This window comes from Engraulis encrasicolus, chromosome 1 (assembly GCF_034702125.1).
Source record: "Engraulis encrasicolus isolate BLACKSEA-1 chromosome 1, IST_EnEncr_1.0, whole genome shotgun sequence".
NCBI classification, from domain to species: Eukaryota; Metazoa; Chordata; class Actinopteri; order Clupeiformes; family Engraulidae; genus Engraulis; species Engraulis encrasicolus.
This window is the reverse complement of record NC_085857.1, coordinates 46,720,904-46,738,250: the sequence shown is the minus strand read 5'-3', so window position 1 is coordinate 46,738,250 and position 17,347 is coordinate 46,720,904. Positions and strand designations below refer to the sequence as shown.

Genomic DNA, 17,347 nt, shown 5'->3' with positions numbered 1-17,347 from the left:
AATCATTTGCAAATCACAAAACCTCGGGGAAACTTTGTGTGGCTTGGGAAAAACAGACCATATTGATGCAGGAAATACTGTAGGCTATCTAGATACACTATGAATGGAGAATATTTGTGGAATGCAGATATATTTAGTTAGTTAGAAATGTTATTGTCCCCAATATTTTTTGTCAGCAAGTGAGCAAGTAGCAGTTAGGCATGTTGTATTCCCTGTGACATGATAGAAAAAATATTTAACACATTACACTACACATTTTCCCAGACACAACAAGACAATGGACAGGACAGGACAAGCTCTTCAACAGTCCCACTCACAGTCGAACTTCATTGGCATCAGTAATTCACTGGCCACGTAATGAGCAAAATGCACTGGTGTGCAAAAACTATGGTTGTGCAAGTACAGTAGGGAGGGGAAAATAGCACTAAATGTTCTAGATAAAAAATAGTCTTTAAAAGAATAAAAAAAAAACATAGAAGTTTTTTTTAAGTGTACACTCAATAGAATAGAATGGTGAAAACATGGCTATCCTGCTCAGGCCAGCTGAACAGTTTCTGCACAATTAGGAATAAAATATGAATAAAGTCAGAATTAAAGATATACGTAGGGTTCAGCTTATTAAAAAAGGATAATGGATTGTGAAATGAATCATTGTTTGGTTATGCTCTTGGAGAGAGCAGGTTAACAGAATCTATTTCCTGATGGCAACGGTTACATTTTAAAATTGAGGATGTTTGTTAAAAATATCTGCTACAATCATATTTATTTTACCTAGTGAAAGTAGATAATCTCCTAGCTTTTAAGATTTGTGCCAATCCACTTGCTTGCAGTTGTTATTGTTATCCTTAGCCTTCCTTTTTGAGCAACTGTAGCATTTCCAAACAAATAGATGATGGCAAACATCCACTTTCCACAAAAGCACTCACAGGCAAGGCAAGGCAAAAAAGGCAAGTAAGGAATGGTTATTTTGCCATTGAGTATCACACTTCTACAGTGGGCAGTGTCAGATGTAGCCAAAAAGATAGTTGGGTGATATGTGCTATTTTATTTAATATTGCCATCTGCATTGGGCGACTTTTAAGAGATTATCATGACGAGTGTCATGGGTTATTACTAGCCGCAACTGCACCGAAACCGCAAACAGATAGTCTTCCTTTGTTTTGTTATAAAAGCACACCATGAATGCGGCTGCCAATGCCAATGCATGGACAAAGGGGTAAATGTCACGGTGTGCTTATCTTTGTACAGCCAAACTTTCTTACGTTTCAAACAAGTTGGTGCTTTTGTTTGCTCCACTGAATGAGTAGGTCTTGCCCCCAAAACACACACACACACACACACACACACACACACACACACACACGAGCCATATCTCACGCCTTTCGTAAAGTATTCACGAAAAAAAAGAACTTTAATTTTTGTGGTGCATTCACGTTATTTCCCGTTTTTCGTGGTTGGGCAACGAAACGCTGCCTATTCATTTGAATTGCCGTCAAACTAGTGGGTTGCTAGGCAGCAGTCGGGCAATTGAAATGAATAGGCAGCGTTTCGTTGCCCAACCACGAAAAACGGGCAATTACGTGAATGCACGACGAAAATTAAAGTTCTTTTTTTCGTGAATACTTTACGAAAGGCGTGAGTTACGGTTGCACACACACACAGCAAGGTGCGGCTGTCATGCCTGATAAGACAATGCGACCCAAAGTTCAACACAATCTTTACAGCATGGCATGGCAGTCAGGAACTAGTTGTCCTAGATACATGCAAATGCAACTTACTTCACTGATTACACTAACATATATATCTGACATTGTGTATAGCCTACAAGTCATAAATGTTTTTGGGGGGGCTTAGACGTCAGGAGGCAAATCGACATCTAACACCCATACATTAATAAATTGTTGGTTGATATGCTGCAATGAATATGTTTCTTAGATAGTCCACTAAAAACAAACAAAAAAAATCTCTGTACAATAGTGACACTGGCTGTTGTGCCGCCTGTGTGCTTCTGCTGAAACATCACTGACTCATAATAAGCTGTGCTGCTTCAAAAAAAAAATGGAACCAAACACTACTTCATACAGTAAAAGCCACCAGTTTTGCACGCACGCGTGCGCACACACAAACAATTTTGTGGGGTATTTTTCAGATTAATCTTCCTCACAGAAAATGAGCAAGGGCCAGCTAATTTCAATGTGGAATAATGATGGTTCATGTTATCAAAATATACTAGCAAAAAAATGAAAACAGGTCCAAAAGACAAGGGTTGCCAATCAACCTGTAGGCCTTCTTTCAGTGGCCCTCTGAGTGGCATACATGTAGGCCTACTACAGCATGATAATAGTAGTTTAGTACCTGTACCTATAACACACAAGACTCTAATTCAGTAAACAGCTTACCTGTAATTTCAGGGAAAAGCCCAAGAGAACCTTCTACATCGCATGCCATCTGCTTCAGTAATGCAAGTCAAGCTGACCTGACTTGACCTGACTAGCTACACCTAGAGTCAAAGTGTCATGTCATTTCTGGTCAATGATTAAGCAGTTTGTGGATGTCTTGCAGGTAGTGCTTGCTGTCCTCATAACATGGGTTTGCCTAGACTAATTTGTTGCTATATAATTAAAATGGAATCAGATGATTGCCATTACATTATTACATTACATTGCACTGAGCTGAAGCCACACAATTGTGTGGAATGGACATAGATATTTGGGACACGGAATCTGTGTCAGTTTCACGGATTATGTTAAAGAAAATAAAGAGAATGACGCACACTCTGCTCCATGTTTTAATTTTCAAATGACATTTTGGCCGTCTGGCCTTCTTCAAACGTACAAAACAACCACATCCAAAGTGTCTTTATATTCACCCTAATTAGTGGACACCTGGTCCCCTAGAGCATAGAGCTCATCCATTGGTTGATCACCATAAATGCATCTGAGCATAAGGCATACTCATTGGCAAATCAGTCATAATTAGTGGTGATCCAGCGTATTTAGGCCTATATCTATTATTTACACATGTTTACAGATTGAAATTAAAACATCAGTTTTCAGTTCATGTCACGGATTATGCCAAAACTCTGCGCTACAGTCATGGAAGTGTTTTCTGTGATGGACTGACGGAAGTGCTTTCTCTATATTCCCACAGCTCCATATTTCTACGGTCTTGTGTTCTCTCAGGATTCAATTTCACAATTTTTTTCTCAAACAAACATTTCTTTCTGACAGGTTAGGGTTAAGGATTGTTTTGGTTTGGGCACAGCTTACTGCTAGTATTCTTTCATTTTGTATAAGAATTTGATAGCCTATTCACCAACTGTAAAGGGTATTTTCCAAAAACATGTCTTTACATGTTAAGGTTAGGGATTATTTTGTTCAGGGCACAGCTTTAATTGCTATAGCATTCTTTTGTTAAGTATTGTAATTTGCTATCAATTTTCTAATGATAGACTTGTAGTGCTGTGGTGATAAGAAAGCCCTTCTTTTAAAAAATATTTGTTTGTCTTTTATAATTTTATTCATGAAAGGACATGTGAGAGACTTGACAGGATACGAGTGGGGGAGAGAGACAGGGAAGGCTGGAATCGAACCCGGGTCGCCAGGGAAGCAGCCCAGTGCCCTACCATTAGAGCCAGGGTAGGGCCATAGAAAGCACCTCTGTGAGTTCATCATGGAAAACTCTTATGTGACCATAGCACAGAATTTTCGCGAAATCCGTGAAACTAGCACAGATATTAGATAAAACATTGAGTGTTTTATATATGAAGAGCTCTTTTCCAAAACGCTATATCCACCATTTTTTACTTTTTGCATTTTAATATTGGAATTGACTGTTAAGGTGTCCTATCATCTATGTGTGAATTCTTGCCATTCAAATATTTTGAGAACATACTTTAAAATCTCTATAAAAATGCATTTTGCAATGCATTTCAATGGAATGCCCAATACAAAAATGTCAATTTCCCATCATTCTATAAAATGGATATATCTCATTTTGGAAAAGAGCTCTTCATATATCTCTCTCAAACACACAAACGCATACACACACAAGGTTTGCTTTGCAGAGATCATGCACAGGCTGTCCATACAGTTAGAAAAAAGTTAAGTTGCTATAGCCTTTCCAATACTTCAATGAACATGGTATTTCTCCCTTCTGGTTTTATTACACTATTAGCTACATCTACTGTTTTGTTTAACAATATGGATCATAGTAGATTAATTAAATTTATTGTAGATTAATTGTTCAGAGTTCATACAAATCTCCAATGACTAATTCCATCTTTAGGTCTGCACATAATTCCAATATACAGTAGGCCTAAGTAGAAGATCTGTATTTTCCCATTTTTGTAAAAAAAACAAAACAAAACAAAAATTAGTACCGGTAGGCTATATTGATTTGTATGATGTTCAAAGATGTTTTTAAAGAATCTATTTTCTCTGTTCAAATTAGTGCACGCCAGCACAAATACATTCACCCTGCTTTCTTTTTCCTTTCCAGTATCTTAAAAGAAACAGCCACAGCATTAGTTATGAATTCATTTTAATCTGTTCTGCATTGTTTGGCATTGTATAAAATCGTACTGCATTGCATGGTGCTATAACAGAATCATACCATTATTGTACTGCATCACAGTAGGAGAATATTATTTTGTCTTATCACTGGAAATTTCATGAATTGTGAATGTATCGAATTGTTGGCATGTGTATCAAGATTCATATAGTATCACTTTGATGATGAAGACTCCCACCCATAGAATCCAGTGGTCTTTGAAGAGGAGCGTGTGAGGACTCAGAAGACTCTGGTGTTCGTGTAGGATGAGGCCTCATGGCATGTGTTAGAAGGACACTGAGGAGCCCAAAGAAAAAAACGCAAACCCAAACCCAGGATAGAGGGGCTCAGTGAATGTGGAGTGGAACGTGTGCAGGTGGGTGAGTGTGTCAGAGGAGACGCTGTAGAAGGACAGAGTGCCTGCTGGCCAGTCCAGGTACACTCCTACTCTGCCGGACTGGGGGAAGGGGGCGGGTATGTCAATTTCCTCATCATTGTGCCAGGCAGAGTAACTGTCACTACTGCATCTCAGAAACCAGGACTTGTCATTGCGTCCAAAGCCGCTCTCTTTGCCCCCTGTTTTCCTCTGGATGCTTTTATATGCCACGGCTATTGCAGCTTCACGACTCCACTCAGCCTCCCAGTAGCAGCGTCCCGACAGACCCTGTCTACACAGCACCTGCGCATTATTCTCAAATCTGTCTGGGTGGTCAGGGTATGGCTGCGCTTCAATCACACATGTCACCTTTCTGTTCCCCTCAGAGAGAGGGAGGACTCTGCATGCCGTGTTTGGGTCTAGCGTGAGCTCACAAGCATCTGCCCACACCAGGAGAGAAGAAAGAGGAGACAACAAAGTAATCAGGAAATGGGATAATAAAGAGATGTATGCTTACACACACACACACACACACACACACACACACACACACACACACACACACACACACACACACACACACACACACACACACACACACACACACACACACACACACACACACACACACACACACACACTGTTGAGATTATTCCTTACTCACACTCTCTCAGTTCTGGTTTGATTCTGCCATTTTCTCCATTGTGGTACCTACAGAAAGAGAAAAAAGATATGAGCAGTTATTCTGTTGATCACAGAAATAAACTCTCACTGCAAACTACAGTCAATAGTATGTCATGTCAATATTCATGACAGTGAATTATCTTAACAACATCTACTCTATGCACATACACTGATGAAATTAACTATATTGTAGTTCACATGTGATCATTCACCATTTTGTACGCTTTATGAAAGAAATTAATTAAAAAAACAACCTTGGTATTGGCTGCCTGAGGTGACGTAATACTGCATTCAGAAGCTGAATTCCAGATAAACTCATGTAATTGCAACTCAGGTCCATCTCTGTCAGGAAGACCCATGACAGTGCAGCAGAGGCTATCACCTCACATGGTCTCTCTGTCAGGTTACAGTTAGCCAGTCTAAAGGCAAGAAAATTAGAGGAAAGCGAGCAAAATATTGAGTTTCAGGTTATAATCTTGCTCAAACATTTAACCCCTGTAAGATGTTTAGGTCTTTCTGACTTGTTTTCAGTTTCTTTGCTTGAGGAAAATATGAATTATTATTCTTTCACATTGAGATTCTTTGTCCTTGGCTCATCCCATTTTCTATGTGCAACATGTGGGACACAAAATTATAGCACGAGCAATAATAGCATGTAATACAGTAGCATTAGAATGCTATGATTTTTTTCTTTTTCGATGAGTTGTCTATAGGCCGGGGTCCAATGGGCCAAAACACCTTCTGTTTAATGAAAACATGAACACCATACAAGGTACATATTAAAGGTTTTTGGCATATGATATGGAAAGTTGACATCAACAAGCATAATACCAGAAAACCACATTCAAAACATGTATTCTCACTCTTGTTCTGTCCTGAGTAACAGGATACTGTACATTATAGTTGTTGGCATACTGCTTTGTTGTTGTCAATACTTAAACTACATTTTATGAAGTAACCAGGAGTTTCATTCAGGGGGGTTAAGTGTGACTGAGTCACCAGGGCACCATGTAGGTACAGTGGCGGTTTTTGTATTAAGGGCGCACGGGCGCCGCCCCTCCGTTCAAAATTTCCATCAAATTTGCATTATATTATCATTACTTCTATTGAGAAACCGTATCATTTGTTTCCGATAAAAACGCACTAAGCTGCCCATTCGGAATCGACTTTTAACATGATATTGTTTGCAATCCGGTAGAATGACAGAGGGCCCGCCCTCTCCCGGGCGCCGACAAAGCAAGTGTCTATGCTAGAATGACAAGTAATGTTGCAGAACGTTATGAATAAAGCATTTTAATTGGCCATTTTTCCTTCGGTCTTTGGGCGCACTACATGTGCGACCCGGCCAATTATATCGCATTCTATTTGTATACTGTTGTGTTATTGGACGAGTGTTCGAGATGGCCTGTCAATCAGACGTCAACCTAGCTAGCCTAGAACTACGATTTACCCGCCTTGAAGAAGCTTGCGTGAAAGTGAAGAGATTTTTAAGTATAGATTGTTTTTAAGATGGCCCGACTGTTAACAGCAAAGGAAAATTCGGTGGCTTTGTTGAAGCAATATCCGTTCATCCGTCGTTCTGACGAAGATAAGAAGAGGGTGAAAGTCCTTGGACCTGACTGTCCTGAGCTCCTCATCAGCCAGAGCACCACCGATCGTGGAAGGACGTACGTCAGGACCTTTTCTTCCAGTGTGTATGGTCGCTGGAATTGGCTTACGGGATGCGAAGTGAGTAATGCCCTGTACTGCTTCCCGTGTCTGTTGTTTCAAAGTCCTGGGACAGACATTTGTTGGGTGACATCTTGGGTGACGGACTTGAAACACCTGGGGGAGAAGTGTAAAAAGCACGAAAGCAGCAGAAGCCACCTAGACAACAGCTTGAAGCTACGCCTGTTCGGAAGGCTTAGCATCCGGGAACCGCTTGATGAAGGCTACAGAGTTGGAATTAGAAAACATAACGAGGAAGTGACAAAAAAACGGCACATTTTGTCACGAATAATTGACTGTGTAAAATTCTGTGGGGCATTTGAATTGGCGTTGCGTGGACACGATGAAAGTGCAGACTCAAACAACCCAGGCGTCTTTCTCGGCTTGGTCGACTTTGTTGCCTCAATTGACAGCACACTGAAAGAGCACTTGGAGACAGCAACTGTATTTAAAGGCACCTCAAAAACGATACAGAACGAACTGCTCGATTGCATGTTTTCCGTGGTGAGGGAGCAGATTCTGAAAGAAGTTAAGGACAGTGATTTCATTGCCATCCAGGCCGACGAGACAACGGACATTAGTACCGTGACCCAACTGGTGCTAGTGCTGCGTTACATCGACAGCAAAATGAACGTGCAGGAACGATTCTTCGAATTCATTCCCCTGCAGTCATCAACAGTCGTGAACATTGCCACAGAGCTGAAAGAACGCCTTTCCATAATCCTTCCCGATCAAAAAGAAAAAGAAAAACTCATCTGCCAAGCTTATGATGGAGCGAGCGTAATGAGAGGTGCCACTGGTGGGGTTCAGAAGCGAATAAAAGAGGACTACCCAAATGCGCACTACATCCACTGCTACGCGCACCAGTTGAACTTGATCATGGAACAAGCCACCAGTCACATTTCTAAAGTAAGGAACTTTTTTTCGGACCTTGGTGGCTTTGCCAGTTTTTTTTCAAGATCACCCAAGAGGACCAGTGTATTGGACGAAATGGTTTCCCGCAGGCTGCCAACTTCCAGCAAGGTCAGGTGGAACTTTCACAGCCGCGCTGTCAACACGGTGTTTGAACACAGAGAGGATCTCATCAAATGTTTCCATGCCATACGAGACTCGGGAGACTTCGATGAAATCACCGTGAGAGAGGCAGGAGCATATGCAAGGATCCTGGAAGACCCAGACTTCAGGTTCTTCCTGCAACTTTTTCACCAGATCATGCCCCTTGTAGACACTCTCTATGCCAGGCTACAGAAGAGGAGCATCGACTCAGTGTACATTAAGAGATGCATCCAAAGATTCCAGGAGGACATACAGAAGATCAGGTACTAATTTGATTTGGTTTTAGATACATTATTTTATGGTTTTCTGCTTCAATAACATCAGTTAAAAAATAATGAAAGCCGTAAAAAATAAACCAATTAAACAAACACCTTACTTCCCCTTCACAGAGATTCTCTCCATGCCATGACAGTGGAGCACAGCAGTCTATCCCTGCAATCAAGAAAACGTGTGGCTCTCTCTTCAGAGGATCACCAACGGATTGCAGCTGAAGTGAATAGAAATCATGCCTTGTATAAAAAAAAAGCCTTGTAGAAATAACTAATTATATACATTCATGTGGGTGGTTGACGTTTAAGGGCGTAACGCCAAAAAAAAAGTTTGGTAACACTTTCTATGAAGCCCATATCTATAGTGCATTATGAGCGCATTTATAACAAATTATAATGCACATTATAATTACTTACAACGCATTATGACTACACCCATGATGTTTCATGATGTGTTTCCTGATGTGTTATGTTAACAGTAACAAATAACCATGAATCTATCTTATAATGCTTCATAAATCCAAGGGTGTTATGAGTGCTCACGACTGGATATAAACTACAGGCTGCCTGGTGGGGCTTGCAGTACATTATGATGCATTATAGATGCATCCATAGGAACTTCACTTTACTTAGAGCACACATTGACGAGTTATGACAGTTTATCATCCAGGTCTGTGCATAGAGGGGTATAGGTACTCATAATGTACTATAAGCCCCATCAGGCAGCCAGTCATGAGCACTCATTACACCCTTGGATTTATAAAGCATTATAAGCTAGATTCACAACTGTTAATATAAAGCATCATGAAGCATTATGGCTGTAGTCATAATACATTATAAGTAATTATAATGGGCATTATAATTTGTTATGAATGCGCTTATAATGTGGGCTTTACGTAAAGTGTTACCAAACGTTTTTCCAATTCCTTTTTAAAGGAAAAATAACAGTTTTGTAGATTTTTAACCAATGTTACGAAAAAACAAGGCGTCACGTCTCCCATCCATATACTGTATTGTACCTTTTTAAGGTTGCACTTAAGAATTGCTATTTATTGCTATTTATATGTTTATTACTCCAAGTGATGTGGAAGGCTTTAATTTTGCTCTATTGTACTGATGGTCAATTACACTGGCCTACTTATTAACCAAGTGCTATACATACTCATTTATGTTTCTTTTCTTAATTAAAACACAACTATATCAATGGATTAATAACACAATTAACTTGTATAGCCTTTTAAACAGACATGCTACACATGTTTCTTTTTTAAAGCTTACTATTTGATCAAAGTTGTAAACCAGTTGGGCTATAAACAGCTGGCCTAATTACCAGCATTTCATGTGCACAAACTCCATTAGCAGACAATGTCTTATACACTGCTGCCATCTAGTGGCCAATCATAGACATGCTAAAAACCAAGTGCCTTTTTACCCATTTCTTGAATGCCTTTGTTTTTTTAGGTCTGTGATACCATACTGGGGCACACCAGAGAGAGGTTCCAGTTCACAGACCATCTCATCTGTGCAACCCTCCTGCAGTGCGATCGGTTTGAAGATTATCAAGTGGATTTTCCAGAGGAGGCTCTTAAAACCACAGTGAAGGCTTACCCTGTCCTTGACAGCAGCAGGCTGAAGACAGAGCTAGAACTCCTCTACAGCAACGAGGAATTCAGAGCGTGTAGTGGTGCGGTGGACTTCCTCCAATTCTTTATGGAGAACAACTTGGGGGAGCTTTTTTCAGAGACGGTAACCCTTTTGAAAATACTTGTCACCACACCAATGACGACAGCAGAAGCAGAGAGGTGCTTCTCGACTCTTAAGCGAGTGAAAACATTCCTGAGAAACACAATGTCGCAAGATCGCCTCAACGCACTGGCTACCCTGTCTATGGAGAGGGCCATAGTAACAGAGATGACTGACTTTAACGTTAAAGTCATTGACACATTTTCAAATTTAAAAGAGAGAAGGGCCAAGTTCCTCTACAAGTAGCACTTAAGCATTTAAGCACTTTTGTGTGTGTGTGTGTGTGTGTGTGTGAGAGAGAGAGAGAGTCAGTGAGAGAGAGAGAGAGAGAGAGAGAGAATGAGAGAAAGAGTGTGTGTGTGATCCGAATACATCAAATACATGTAAATGTATCCACTTTTCATTACATAAAATGTTCACTTTGTATTTCTAATTTTCTGACTACCTGTGTTTCTTTCAATAGTTATTTGAATGCACTGTCTTGAGCAGGTCAAGCTGAACAGGTTACCCCAAAATACACCAGAATGCAGGAAATTGCATCCTAGAAATCAAAAATTTTCTGGGGGGGGGGAACCCCAGACCCCCCGCATGGGAATAGTCGCAATATTAATTTCATAGTTGAAAGTGTGCCCTACCCAATATTTCTGTCACCAGCCGCCACTGTGTAGGTAGGGGGGGGGGGGTGTAGGGGGGTCCATTGTTCCACTGTTTTTACATAAGGCTGAGAATTTGCTGCTACACCCCTTCTGTAACTGTATTTTCTCATTTAATACCAACCTGAGTGTCACCATCTTACAGTGTGGATTTGGTGCTTCAGAGCAAAGCTTTCCCCCACAATCCCTCAGATTGTTCTTACTCAGGTCCAGCTCCCTCAGGTGGGAGTTTACTGACTGTAGAGCAAAGGCTAAAATATCACCAGACTCCTCAGTAAGTCCACAGCCAACAAGTCTGGAAAATAAAGAGGGACACACATATAGAATATACGTTTCTTCCCCATTTACCCACAAACGTGTAGGCTATTTCATGGGTAATGAGTAACAAAAAATGTTCCCAAGTCCCAAAGTCTTCTGAACAAAAAAAAAGATTGAGGTAGAAAAAGGGAGAAAAAATAATTCTGGCGCAGAATCTCTTGTCTATGCAATTGCATGGCAGTAAAGCAAGCTGCCCTTTGGATAGATGTTGTCCCTTAGACTGCTATGGGCCTGTATTCCCCTGTAAATCCGGTCAGATGGCAATAGGGTGAATAGTGCATGAGTGGAGTAATTTGAATCAGAAACAATGCGCTTGGCAGTCCTTAGACACAATCGGTTGTGAAGGTTATTGATGATTTTTTGCATCTTATTTTTTTTTAAATAAACATACTCTGCTTTTCTTTCTTGAGACGCAGACTCTGTGCCATATTGATGCAGCCATCTCAGAAAAGAGACAATGTCCTGCAGTCTTAGACATGGAATTTATGTGATGAGACCAGTTACATCCTCACTGATGTTAGTTATATCGCATGCATGCACACACACACACGCAAGCACGCACGCACGCACGCACACATAGGTGCGCGCACACAAACACATGCACACATGCATGCACACATTCATGCACATGAATGTCGAAGCACGTACATGTATGTTATGCTACCTATACTGCAGTGTAAAATTTGTTAAGTTCATCACCAACACAATCATGCTGTAGGTTTGCTGAGCTCCCACCTTAATGTCTGCAGTTTACAGTTGGGGTGACTTAATGATGTATGTAGAAGCTGAACTCCATGCACACTCATGTAATTATCACACAGATCCAGCTCTGTCAGGGAGACCATAGACTGCAGATTAGAGACTACAACCTCATAGGATTCATCAGTCAGGTTACAGCCAGCAAGTCTAGAAAATGAAGAGGAACATTTAAAGGAAGAAAGCCAATCATGTCATTACAACAGGAATATTATGGGGCAGGTTCAATTCCCACAATGCGGATAAAGAAGATAACAAAGTTACTATCCAGCAGAAATACACATTTAAAGTCGTTAACACATTTGCAGTAAATATACAGGTACACAGGGACATTTTCATTTCTGAATGCAGAAAATGTCAGAACACTGCTTGTGCAGATCAATGCACGTTCACCAATGAGTGTCACTTTACTATACTAAAGAAATTGAATAAGTTGGTTTGTTAATGTCGAGCTATGTCATGAATTCTTGCTGCAGTTAATGGCCGCTGTTATGAAGGTACTTTGAAGCAACACATATAGTTACCGTGGTAACACTTTATTTTAGGGATACATCTATTAGCACTAATACATACAATGTTAATAGCTGCATAAGTAACTTGTAAGGCATGTACTAAGCAAAATAAGACGGTTGTTAAGCATGTATTCACAAATGTCTTGTTCATGCCCAATTAGGGATTTATTACTAATATAACGTTAGTATAACCTTTCTATTTATTAGTAAGTAGTAAGTGGCAGAATACAATGTGTATACGCTCCCGACACACTGTGTGAACAAACCCTGAACAGCGTGAAAACAGATGCGGAATAAGGGTCCCTATTCTAAAGTGATGCATTGGTCAGCCCAGATGGCTCAGGGCCTCCGCACTACCAAAGTCCCCCTCGTTACCTAGGGCCCCCACACCATCCAGGCCCGCACTACCTGGCCCCCTGATCTACAAAGTGTAAGGGTAAATTAAATGATTAACACCTACCCTACTAAATTAACCAGTTTTGTCTCTTTCATATCAATGTAAGGGAGGTAACAGGAGCCCTTATATGGCAAGGATTGAACATACACTTGTCAATGGCGGTGGGTTGGTGATAGAGCTGGGCGGTGTACGGTTAAAAAACCGTGATCTCGGTTTACACTACACAAGGTTCTCTTTTTGATGAGAGACGGTTTTGTTGTTGTTGTTTATAGCCTACTATATTATGTGCGTGAGCTTCATACTCCGTGTCACACTTCCAAAGATTCTTCTAATTCATAAGTCTCTGACACTTCATTTCAACTCTGCTAAGTCCACTGTTGTTGCTGTTCTACTAGGAAATGTCACCACAATGTAAGATGTTGATTGCACTAATCAAATAATTGGTTACGCGCTAGAGGCTAGTGAGAGTGAAACATGATGAACACACATGGCATGGATGAATCATGACAAACATTTCAATTCATTTAGCCTACCTTGGATCTCACAAAGTTAAATAAAAGGCAATTCTATGTGGTGCTATGTTAACAGGCTACAACAGTTATCTGATTCTTAACTGTATTTAATTACCATCCCAACTGTGTGCGCAGCACAGCTGTTAAGACTGCATAAGCTAAAGTAGCCTAGCTTTCAAATGCAATGGGCAGACAAGATACATTGCTACATTGCTATATTTGTTTGAAATGATTTGGGGGCAAAATAGGAGCGAAACACATCGCAATATGACACAAACTACCGGACAAAATACCTTCTACGTTGGATTTGGACTTTAATTCAAAGACAATATGCACACAATGTCAAGTAAATCCGTTTGTTTTCCGTGTCTGTCTTCAGTCTGTTTCGTTTCTGTCCCACTGTTGTTTACTCGCTAGTCCAGCGGCAGCGCAACACGCCGGATGTGTTGCCAGGTGTAGAATGACAAATAAGCAATTCGTGTTGCCAGGTGTAGAATGAAATAAGCTGTTTTGGGCTGTCTTGGAAAAAAGCCCCAAACCGCTGCTAATAATCATTTAACCCTTCTTCCTTGAAAAATCTATGACACCCTGGTCAAGATTGTAGGTTATTTTATGCAATGCTGCATTTTCTCTAATTTGAGACTTTGTTGGATAGGGAAATACAAAATATAGATTATAGAAAATATTATTGAAATGAAAAAATGATAAAATATAAATGGAGATTAATTTAAATTCATGATTTTATCTCATTTTAACATTTAATTTGAGATCTTTTCCTCAGAAAGATTAAGATTTGGGGGGAAATCGTCGCATATCAAAAAACCGTGCAGAAAACCGTGATATCAATTTTCATCACGAAAACCGTGATGGTAATTTTTTCCAAAACCGCCCAGCCCTAGTTGGTGAGATGTAATTTTATTTATGCACCAATGAGTTCTAACTGCAAAAACACCCAAAACAAACGCAGAACATTAGAATAATAGTTTTGAAGCAAAACTAATCTATTATTTTGTGATAATTAAGTTAATGTTTGAGAACATTAGCTTCAATAAGTGCAGTGCATGATGGGTACGCAATCTAGGCCAACAGACAACCTAGCCAGCTCTGAGCCTACGTTCTTAGCTCCTCCCCTCACTCGTGAAATTTAGATGCTATCCAAACAATTTGCCATGTACGTAACAACAGAAATATTATCATTGCTGCATTGGCCATGCATTGCATTTCTGACTAAGGCCGTACCCATCATGCACTGCACTTCTTGGAGCTAAGTTTCTCAAACATTAACTTATTTATCACAAAGGAATAGCTTAGTTTCGCTTCCAAACTATTACTCATCGTTATATTCTGCATTTATTGTAGGGTTTTTACAATTAAAACTAATTGGTGTATGAAAAAATGACATCTCACCACCCACCGTCACTGAGAAGTTTACGTCCAATCCTTGCTATATAATGCTTCCAATTACTCTCGAACATTTTGAGTAGAATAAGTGAGATCTACATGTCCAATGAGACAACTGTAGATAAAGAATTATTCTTACACTTTGCTTCCCGGGGCGGGTAGAGTGGGGGCCCTAAGTAGTGTGGGTGCCCTAGGTAGTGTGGGGGCCCTAAGCCATCTGGGCTGAGCAATGCATCACTTTAGAATAGGGACCCTTATTCCACATCTGTTTTCAAATTGTTCAGGGTTTGTTCACACAGTGTACCAGGAGCTTATACACATTGTATTCTGGCCCTTACTGCTTACTCATAAATAGAAATCTAGGTCTACTAGGTCCTTACTAAGGTTATATTGGTAATACATCCCTTATTGTGCATGAACAAGACATTTGCGAATAAATGTCTAACAACTGTCTGATTTTGCTTAGTACATGCCTTACAAGTTACTTACTAAGGCATTAATATTGTATGTGCTAATAGATGTATCCCTAAAATAAAGTGTTACCGTTACCGTAAGTACCACCATATCTTCCAATTTTCCCCACAAACCATGCAGCAAAGCTTACTGGGGATACTTACTTTAATATCTGCAATTTGCTGGTAGGACTAGATAGTCCTTTACATAGAAGTTCAACTCTGGAATCTTCCAAGAAATTTGTACTCAGGTCTAGCTCTGTCAAAGAGTTTTCTGACTTCAGAACACCTGCCACAATATCACAGAATGTATCTCCAAGTTTGGCACCAGCGAGTCTGTAAAACAACACATCTCATTTGATTGAGGGCAGAATAGTATAGACCAGGGAGCTGACACAAGACTCTGGAGGCCCTTGATATTGGCCTTGCTACTGAACCGCCATGCAGTTGAACCAATCAGAACAGCAACCAATTTACGATAACAATGGCTGGATTATCTTGGATTATTAACATGGATTATCATGATTTTTTGGTTTGGTCCTTTTTGGTTTATATTGAGGACTGGACAGTAGAAGAGGTAGGCAGGAAGTGAATGTGGAGAGAGACAGGGAGGGGTCAGCAAATGATCTGGGCCTGAATCGAACTAGGGTCGCCGGCATAGCAGCCCAGTGCCCTACTGTTAGTAGCATCTCATTAAAAATGTCAGAGAAGTGGTTTCTACTATCACGAAAAAGGATATATCATGCCTTCATGGACCTAAGCATATGACATAGCTCCAGATGAATGTTCATGCAAGGTGGAACCCTAATATTTGGTGGGAGTCAGGTTATGATACATACTGAATGCCTTCAACTTTGCGGTGGGGGTCCTTGAATGTGTCCAGTAGGAACCTCTGTGCTGATCCCTTTGGTGAATTGCTGTCCATGTCCAGTCTTTTCAGACAGGAGGGGTTTGACATCAGAGACACAGCCAGCCAGACACAACCATCAACTGAGACAGAATCAGGGGAGAGTCTGAGAGAGAGAGAGAGAGAGAGAGAGAGAGAGAGAGAGAGAGAGAGAGAGAGAGAGAGAGAGAGAGAGAGAGAGAGAGAGAGAGAGAGAGAGAGAGAGAGAGAGAGAGAGAGAGAATTCAAAATTCAATCGATTAATGTATTCCCAAAAATGAAGTCATTGCCATGTAAACAGTGTTTAATTATCTTCATGCAGTATATTCTCAAGCATCATAATATTAACAAAGACAATTGCACAGCATAATATGCAAACAAGCTATCAGAGATAGCAACCTGGCTCCCTGGTCAAAACTAGATGCACTTAATTGTGTGTGTTTGGTCCCCTCTTTTGACTTACAGACACGTGGGTGGACAACTCAAACGGGACCGAATATGAACTCTGCGGGACTGAACATGTTATTGTCAATGGGACTAAATATGTTCAGTCAGACATAGTTCATATTCGGTCCCGTTACACAGACACACAAACAGACAGATAGACAGACACACAGACAGACAGAAAGGTAGACAGCTCTCCAGGGGTAAAGACACAAACTCCAGGTAAACACACAAACGTATGTATGTATGTATTTTGATACATACTAAGCACTGATTTGCAATAAGTTCAGTAGCCAGAGCCTTTTTGTGGTGACTGTCATGAGCTCTACAATTTAGCTGTGAGCTATGTTGAAAAGTGTGATGGCTAAGTATTTACCATTATTATGTCACCTGTGTTAAAATTCTTAGCCCATCCATGTGGCCTGGATCCTACCAGACCTCTGTTTGTGTGTGTGTGTGTGTGTGTGTGTGTGTGTGTGTGTGTGTGTGTGTGTGTGTGTGTGTGTGTGTGTGTGTGTGTGTGTGTGTGTGTGTGTGTGTGTGTGTGTGTGTGTCTGTGTGTGTGTGTGTGTGTGTGTGTGTGTGTGTGTGTAGCTCTGGAGCCCCCTGGTGGCACTCAACACGCTCACA

At 40.5% G+C, this 17,347-nt stretch overlaps 1 protein-coding gene across 1 annotated transcript; it reads right to left on the bottom strand.

Moving 5' to 3' along the window:
• Positions 1–4,561: 4,561 nt before the first annotated feature.
• On the bottom strand, positions 4,562–16,386 carry LOC134453353 (NACHT, LRR and PYD domains-containing protein 12-like). Its single transcript, XM_063204234.1, has 7 exons — positions 16,227–16,386; positions 15,553–15,723; positions 12,093–12,263; positions 11,164–11,334; positions 5,866–6,030; positions 5,592–5,638; positions 4,562–5,367 (listed from the first exon to the last, which is right to left on the bottom strand). The coding sequence occupies exons 1-7, from the start codon at positions 16,343–16,345 to the stop codon at positions 4,838–4,840; spliced, it is 1,374 nt and encodes a 457-aa protein (XP_063060304.1). The 5' UTR covers positions 16,346–16,386; the 3' UTR covers positions 4,562–4,837.
• Between the last annotated feature and the right edge of the window lie 961 nt (positions 16,387–17,347).

Bases quoted from the DNA above. Each gene is read 5' to 3' on its own strand.
- LOC134453353 (XM_063204234.1), bottom strand. From the start codon at position 16,345: ATGTCAAACCCCTCCTGTCTGAAAAGACTGGACATGGACAGCAATTCA. The intron at 15,724-16,226 runs GTATGTATCATA...GTTGTTTTACAG, and splicing joins CGCAAAGTTGAAGGCATTCA to ACTCGCTGGTGCCAAACTTG. The intron at 5,639-5,865 runs GTTGTTTTTTTA...CTCTTTCTGTAG, and splicing joins CTCAGGCAGCCAATACCAAG to GTACCACAATGGAGAAAATG.